We start from the raw sequence: 8,961 nt of genomic DNA, 5'->3' as shown, positions 1-8,961 counted from the left end.
TGACTTGACCACCAAATCTCAATCCAATCGAGCATCTGTGGGATGTGCTGAACAAACAAGTCCGATCCATGGAGGCCCCACCTCAAACCTACAGGACTTAAAGGATCTGCTGCTAACATCCTGGTGTCAGATACCACAGCACACCTTCAGGGATCTAGTGGAGTCCATGCCTCAATGGGTCAGGGCTGTTCTGGCAGCAATAGGGGAACCAGCACAATATTAGGCAAGTGGTCATAATGTTATGCCTGATCAGTGTATAATAAGCCTAGTTGTCAGGAGTTAAGTATTTTATTACGGAACAGGATTATTGGAAAATAATCAATGACTGGACGCTGAAATAAAGCTGATCTAACGCGTGCATTAATATAAATCTGAGATTTGTCTTGCAGCTGTAACTTCCAGCAATTCACCGGAGCTGTTGTACACCTGAACAAAAAGCTTAAGTAAAAAAAACCTGCTATTATTAGGTATTTGCAAGGATTGTGGTCATTAATGACGTGATATCAGGGGGCGTGGTTAGCGGAACAGATAAACCCCTGCTCCGGTCAAGTGAAGTGACTGCAATACTAAGTCTGAACTATCTTTGTCGGTTCATACCGCTGGGCAAAACCGTCTCGCGCCACTTCTGGCACACGTCACGCGCGAATCTCAGGAATCTCGAGCGCGGGTTGAGAATGAGGCACGAGCTGCACACAGAGACCGACTGCTCGAGCCCGACGTGTTTACTCCACTGCAGGTGAGATGAGACCTTAACCTGTGATGTGTGACAGATGTGGTGTATATAGGAGTGTGTGTGTGTGTGTGCGCAATACGTCGACAGCAACAATATTATTATTATTATTATTATTATTATTATTATTATTACGTATATATATATATATATATATATATATATATATATATATATATATATATATATATATATATATATATATATATATATAATGTATGCGTATAATAATATATATATATATATATATATATATATATATATATATATATATGTATGTATGTGTGTGTGTGTGTGTGTGTGTGTGTACACTCTTCTCATCTTACTTGCTTACTCCTCATTATATACCTAGTTAACTAGTAGTAAGTTATTAGTTAGTTAATTTCTACCTATTTAGAAAACAAGGTTTCCTCAGTTTCTATACAACCCTTTTTTTTCTCATATAGTTCTTTACGTAGATCTTCTGTATCCACTTTTTAAAAAAGGTTCAATTAAAAAACCACTTGTGCCTCTGTGGAAGCACTTAATTTCTCCTCACAAGTGTTTCAGTGACCAAATTCTCACAAATCAAGATACCCAAACTGTACTTTTAGGTTACTGACACCACTTGCACCTTCTGAAGAGAAAGTCAGTGAAGGAACAAAGCCGGTAGCTTTAATATTTAAAGAACATGGATAAATGCGATTTATTTAAATTTCATAGAAACTGAGTCCGCCAAAGTACTCCTAATGCTAGAGGAAACCAGGAACTAGTTGATTTTCATGGCATGACTTTCACTGATCAGGGTTTTAAAGTCCACGGTGTGTAGCTCCTCATCCTTTAGCTTCCATCCCTTCTTGCTGCCATAGCAACATGTATCAGTGCCGACGGGGATGGCAATAATGTTAATAGTATGTCTACTGCTCTTGAAGTGTCTCCTTACATACGGAGCAATTCAAATAAACAGCCAGTCTTCTCCTTCGTATTGCTGAATTCATGTCGAGACGCAGCAGGCAGTGGTGCCTGAAGAAGGGATGCAAAGACAAAAAGGATGATCCTTGTGAGTGTGGGATTTTGTAAAACACCTTAATGGTTGATTGTAGTTTTGTGCCATCAATGGGAGATGAGTGGAGAATTTTTGAAGTTACAAATATAGACACCGGCCACTTTATTATGAACACATGCAATTATCCATTCACTTAAAATAGACAGGTGATGATTGGAGAAAGCCACAGATTCCTGTTCTTGACTACTGTGTTAAAGTAATTACTTCTTATTTCTGTGTTATTCTATGTAGCTGTGATGAACCAGTCTGGCATGGAACCTTCTCTGCTGCATGTTTTTATTTGTGTAAAGTCTTCACTGAGATAACATTTTCCTCTTTATTCTAGTGTTTCTAACCTGATACTTCTTACATGTAGCTTTCATAATTTAATACATTTGTTGCTTATAGATAATTGGCTAAGTAAATAACTGTATAAATGTGTAGGCGTACATATTAAAGTGGCCAGTGAGGGTGTTATTGATATCTATTTGTAGCTACTGTTTTTTTTAACAGGAACAAAAGTGATATAAGAGCACCAGAGGAATTTCTCGGTTGTACAAATCAGTGAAGTGTTTATAATAGTGGTAAAATTCATGACAGGGTATTCTGTCTTCATAAGAGGGGTATTCATATCCATATCTCTTTAATCAGTTCATCTTAGTCTCCAATTAGCTGCCAAGTGTACCTCCATTTTGGCTTGGCTGTAATGAAAGCCTGCAGCCCCAACAGCCCAGATCAGATAAGATTGAAGACCCCAGCTTAATGACTTGCTTAAGAAAGTCATTAAGCCATGGCTATAAAAGTATTTGTACTTTTTTTTCCCCAGCCATTTATTATTCAAACATAAGAATGCATTTGAAATATCTTCACGTGGCTAACTAGTAACAGGCTAAAACTAGCACTGAACTAGCATTGTGTGGTCTGCCTCAGTATCTTTACAGTAAATAATTACGGTTTGCTTTACAGCTTATTTCCACTGTGTGGCGCCAGAGACAAGCACACCCAAGTTTGCATTTTGTCCTGAAATATGACTAAACGTGTCCATCTGTAGGTCAGTCTCTCTGTTGGTTAGATCTGTGATATCATTAGCATCTTTTTGCTCGATGTTTTTCTTTTTCTGTGTTTCTTTTCTTTTTCTTTCCATCTCTCTCATGTCTCTCTCTCTCTCTCTCTCTCTCTCTCTGTCTCTGTTTTTCAGAGTTTGGGCTTGGCCCCTTGGTTCTAGTGAAACTCCAGTGTTCCAACATGACTGCACACCAGTGCACAAAGCGAGTTTGGTGTGGAGGAACTGACCTCCACATGAGGATGAATTAGAGCGGAGACTGCGAGCCATTCCAAAACGAGGACGTCTGCCTTTACATGCACATGAATGTAATATGAAGTTGGCCCATCCTTTGCAGCTATAACAGTTCATATGGAAAGGCTTTCCACAAGGTTTAGGAGTGTGTTTATGGGAATTTTTGACCATTCCTCTAGAAGCGCATTTGTGAGGTCAGGCACTGATGTTGGACGAGAAGGTCTGGCTCACAGTCTCCGCTCTAATTCATCCCAAAGGTGTTCTATCAGGTTGAGGTCAGGACTCTGTGAAGTTCCTCCACACCAAACTCACTCATCCATGTCTTTATGGACCTTGCTTTGTGCACTGGTGTGCAGTCATGTTGGAACAGGAAGGGGTCATCCCCAAACTGTTCCCACAAAGATGGGAGCATGAAAGTGTCCAAAATGTCTTGGTATGCTGAAGCATTATATATATAAGTATTATATATATATATCTATATATCTATATATATATATATATATATATATCTATATATATATATATATATATATATATATTAGAATTCATCAGAATTCACATCAGAATTTATTCATGATTTCATGAATTTTGTCCTTATGTCCGGGAATCAAACTGTGCTGTATCTGTCTCTCTCATCAGTGATGAACCGCTCTGATGTGAACAGGACGGTGGAGTCTGTCTCCAACGTGACGCTGTTGCCGTACTACATGCACTCAGCCGGAATGGCACTCAGCTACGTGCTGTTGTACACACTCGCGTGCGTGGTGTGTGTTGCGGGCAACTCGCTGGTGTGTGTGGTGGTCCTGACCAACAGGAACATGCGCTCTGTCACCAACCTCTTCATCCTCAACCTCGCAATCAGCGACCTACTTGTGGGTGTGGTCTGTGTTCCGACCACGCTGATCGACAGCCTTATCTCAGGTGATCACCAGGATGTTGGTTGGTCTTTTTGTTTGTTTGTCTTTATCTTGTTCTGCACAAGTTATTAATGGGGGTTTAGGTCAGGAGACTCTGGTGGCCATGTCAGAATGGGATCACCATTTCTGTGTGCATTTGGACACTGCTTTGGTTCACTGCTCTGCTTTTGTAACCTTTTGAAGGTTCAAAAATCTCATATATTAAACTTTTCTTTGACCCCATGCAGGATTTACTTCATTCCTTGTCATTATTATTAGTTTTCTTACAGGGAGAAGTGAATTCCTAACAATCCACAAGAATATAATATCTATAAATACTTGTGGCTCTTACTATACAGCAGACCTGCCCAGGTCTGTGTGATGTTAAATAGTGTGTGTGTGCTTGTATCTGTGTGTGTGTGTGTGTAGGTTGGCCGTTCAGTCAGACGACCTGCACTCTCAGTAATCTCATCCAGGGAATGTCCGTCTCTGCATCTGTCTTCACACTTGTCACTATTGCAGTGGACAGGTAAAGACTCGCTCTCAGTAACACACCCTACAAACTCTTGACTTCTCGCGCTTAATAAGCGATGCGACTTCAGGGGTAACTGCGTGTCCCATATACCCAGGGTCAATAACACAGGGTCAAAACTCAATGTTTTGCCTCCCCTTTAACTGTAAAATAAATTACATAAAGCCCCTTAATATAGATTTGCTAACATAATTGGAGATAAACTCATTATATAAACATGTATGATATTATTTTATCTAATAATTGGAACCATAGAGCTTTTTAATACTTAAATGTGCCATCAACATTTACAGCACTTGCCAGATGCCTTTATCCAGAGCGACTGACGTTTATTGAATTTATATAACTGAACTGCTGAGGGTTAAGGACCTTGTGCAAGGGCCCAGGAATGGGAGTTTAGGGGGATTTGGACTTCTGTTCAGCTGTCCAACATCTTAACAACAGAGCTGCCACTTGCCCTGCATCAACATAGCACATGATGGCATTATTCATAGTCTGAATTGTTTCTGATTGTTTGTGGTTTGAATGAAACCCCATTCATTCTACTAAACAGTCAAACAAGCTAATGAACTGGTGCATCAGATTGCTTAATCAGACAAAATCAAGCATCTTAGAATATTTACCACTGTTGAGTCTTGAGGAGAACAACACCAGGTTACACCGGGTTCCAGTCTCGTCAGCCAAGAGCAGGAATCTGAGACTACAGTGGACACAGACTCAGTGAAACTGGACCAGGCAACATTTTTTTAATATCAGCTGTCCAGTTTTGGTAAACCTGTGCCCACTGTAGCCTCAGATTCCAGCTCAAAGGTCAGTGAGTGTATAATAACAATATTATTTGTGCATATATACTTTTTATATGAAGCAAAAGCTGTATTGAGAACACTTGTATGTTTCCCATTCACCTATTCATATGCAAATGTGCATAATTCAGCATGACAGCAACCTGAATGAAAGCCAGATTAAGCACAAACTTTCACAAACAATGTGAGGTAAAGGAATGTTGAACAGTGTTCGGAATAATTGGTCACAAATGAGGATCAGGGTTAAAATCGTACACTATGCACTTGGTGGATTAAAAATGTTTTATTGGTGTAATAAAGAAGGTCTCATTTAAGGTCTTGTTCTTCTCTTTGTGCAGATATACAGGCATTGTTTACCCATTTCGCCACCGTTTGAGACCGGTCACTGCTCTCTTCGCCATCTTCTTTATCTGGCTTCTGGCTTTTGCCATCATTTTCCCTTCATCCGCGACGCTGACCGTCATCCAGCTGGACGACACGTACATGGTGCATGAAAACAAGACTTATCCACTGTTCGTGTGCTTTGAGGACTGGCCTCGCACTGGCATGAGGCGCATCTATACCACCGCCATCTTTATCCACGTTTACCTCCTCCCTCTGGTGCTAATCAGCATCATGTACGGCTGCATCGCCTTTAAGCTCTCGGGAAAACTGCGCCAGAACAGCAGGCGCCTGAAGGTGATAAAGATGCTGATCATGGTGGCCGTGTTGTTCATGGTGTTATGGCTCCCTCTGTGGACGCTCATGTTGCTGACGGACTATCAGGAGCTGGATGTCCAGCAGATCGACTTCCTGAGCAGCTATTTGTTTCCTGTGGCACACTGGCTGGCGTTCTTCAACAGCGCCATCAACCCGATCGTCTACGGCTTCTTCAACGAGAATTTCCAGCGAGGTTTTCAGGCTGCTGTCTCCTGTCGACGGTACAATTCCCAGCCGCTCGCTTTGCATTGCAGACGTTTCGCGAATAAAGTCTCGAACAATGCTGGAGGGCCGTCTGGAGGACAGAACGAAGTGAGATGTGCTTCAACCGCGCGACTTAATCCAGTTCCAGCTGTCTTGCTCAAAGACATAAAGAAGCTGCCTGGGGTTAAGCATGTAAACAGTGCATGGATGGAGTGAATAAAGGATGGGTGAAGAGCTTTCCATTTCCTCTTGGTTCAGTCACTTATTGCCGTCTTAAGTACCATTCCAAGTGAAGTGTATTAGATGAGGGATCAAGCTGACATCAGGGGTGCAGCTTACCCAGAAGGCACAGCAATCTAATGCATTTTCATTTAAAAAGAAAAGCAAAAAATGGAAGACATTTTATTTATTTATTTATTTATTTATTTATTTATTTATTTATTTATTTATTTATTTATAGCAAATTTCAGTTTACATTGGGGCCGCGTCTTAACTTTAATCTTTCGGACACATTGTGTTTGCAGACATTTCTTCATGAATGGAAAAGGAAATGATTAAGTAAAAATATACGATTTAATGTGATATCTTACGTTTGCACTGTTTCAATCACACCCTTTTCGAAGTGCACTATATTGGCAAAAGTTTTGGGACGTCTGCCTTTACATGCACATGAATGTAATATGGAGTTGTCCAGCCCTTTGCAGCTATAACAACTCTTCTGGGAAGGCTTTCCACAAGGTTTATGGGAATTTTTGACCATTCCTCTAGAAGTGCATTTGTGAGGTCAGGCACTGATGTTGGATGAGAAGGTCTGGCTCACAGTCTCCGCTCTAATTCATCCCAAAGGTGTTCTATCAGGTTGAGGTCAGGACTCTTGGTGTGCAGTTCCTCCACACCAAATTCACTCATCCATGTCTTTATGGACCTTGCTTTGTGCACTGGTGTGCAGTCATGTTGGAACAGGAAGGGGTCATCCCCAAACTGTTCCCACAAAGTTGGGAGCATGAAATTGTCCAAAATGTCTTGGTATGAAGCTGAAGCATTAAGAGTTCCTTTCACTGGAACTAAGAGGCCGAGACAACCCCTGAAAACAACACCTCAATTCAATGATTTGGAGGGGTGTCCCAAAACTTTTGGCAGTACAGTGTACATCCACTGTTATAAGGATAGTACAGATCGGTCTCCTGAATTGGAGCAGTTTTTCACTGTGATCTCTACAATACCTCATTTTGTGCTTACGGATCATCAGTTATGTGTAATTTTCAGACTGTCCACCATGTCATCCCTGTCAATCAGACACTATTCAATCAGTCAGTCAATCTTGTGTGTATGTGAAAGAGGACAGTTGACTCTTTCTACCTCGAGTGTCTTTAGATGCAGCACAAGCAGCTGTTTCACTTTGTAGGACACAATGCAGCAGGTACGAGCCATCACATTACAGAGCTGATGGATTTCTAGTGTTGATGGCAGTTAGGTTGGGTAAAAAAATGTTTTTTCACTTTATAAATGTTATGCTCTGGCACCTTATTTCCCTGCATACTGTTCTTGTACTGTGTCTATCTATCTATCTATCTATCTATCTATCTATCTATCTATCTATCTATCTATCTATCTATCTATCTATCTATCTATCTATCTATCTATCTATCTATCTATCTATCTAGTGTATAAATGTATATTTATGTATTCCAGTATACACAGCAGGTTTATATATGTATTTGTGTGTGTGTGTATGTTTGTGTTTAAACTGTAAGGGTAAACTGTGCTGTATCAAGTCTGTTTTTATACCGTATTTGGATTTGTGAACACTTACCTTGTACATTATCTATGCTTTGAATCAAAGGTTTTTAATCATCATATATTTTAGCATGAGGGTGATGGGTGGAGCACAGTGGCTTAGTGGTTAGCATGTATGCCTCGCACAACAAGGGCTGGGGACTCAATTCCCACCCCTCCATGCCCTCCCATGTGCACCAAGGGGCCTCCTCTGGGGACTCTGGTTTCCTTCCCTAGTCCAAAGACATGCGGTGTAGGCTAACTTGCATCTGTAAATTGTCCCTAGTGTGTGGAATGTGGAAATTCATATTATCACTTAGTTTCTAGCAGCTACAATCATGCTATTCACTCATCATCCTCAATTAATACGACAAAAATGCTAAGTCAATAAACAATCAATTACAATTGTATTAGCATTCTTTCCTGTGCAGTGTCTACTGTACGAGTCTCTGCATGTGTGTGTGTGAGTGAATGAGCTGTTACTATAGCAACGAAACTGTACTCCAATGCGCACATTACCAACGAAATGGCAGCTTAATTGTGTTATCATTTTCCCAGGACCTCACTATTGTTATTTAGTGTCTGATCTGTCTTTTTTTTCCATGACTGTATCTCATTAATGAAAAATGTGCGGTGGTTGTAAGTGTACAAAAATCAAACAGTGAAATAAACATACTCCTGCTGAGTTCGGACATTTTTATTACCACAGATCAAGAGTGGACGTTTTGTACACTGATAGAATTTTTCATCCCAAAGTCTAAATAATGATGCGTTATGTGTTAAGTGTATAATACGTATCTCTTACAAAGTACAACATATAGCAAAATTCACACGTCGAATGCAGACAAAAGACCATGTGAGATTATTAATGTGCTCCAAGCAGTAAAATAATAGTGAAGAATGTATGCAGTCATAGTGAGATACATAAAATGTACTCTACTCTAAATTCTTTATTTATTCTAGCATGTAATTATATGAATAACGATATTCTTTAAACTAT

At 40.2% G+C, this 8,961-nt stretch overlaps 1 protein-coding gene across 1 annotated transcript; it reads left to right on the top strand.

Annotated features, from left to right (window-relative positions):
• Nucleotides 1–458: 458 nt before the first annotated feature.
• On the top strand, nucleotides 459–8,637 carry npffr1l1 (neuropeptide FF receptor 1 like 1). Its single transcript, XM_058411322.1, has 4 exons — nucleotides 459–736; nucleotides 3,691–3,972; nucleotides 4,377–4,476; nucleotides 5,621–8,637. Exons 2-4 carry the CDS (start codon nucleotides 3,693–3,695, stop codon nucleotides 6,399–6,401), a joined length of 1,161 nt encoding a protein of 386 aa, XP_058267305.1. The 5' UTR covers nucleotides 459–736; nucleotides 3,691–3,692; the 3' UTR covers nucleotides 6,402–8,637.
• The last annotated feature ends 324 nt before the right edge of the window (nucleotides 8,638–8,961 follow it).

This window comes from Hemibagrus wyckioides, linkage group LG16 (assembly GCF_019097595.1).
Source record: "Hemibagrus wyckioides isolate EC202008001 linkage group LG16, SWU_Hwy_1.0, whole genome shotgun sequence".
Classification (NCBI taxonomy): domain Eukaryota; kingdom Metazoa; phylum Chordata; class Actinopteri; order Siluriformes; family Bagridae; genus Hemibagrus; species Hemibagrus wyckioides.
Note: the sequence above shows the minus strand (reverse complement) of the source record. Positions and strands in the feature narration are given on the sequence as shown.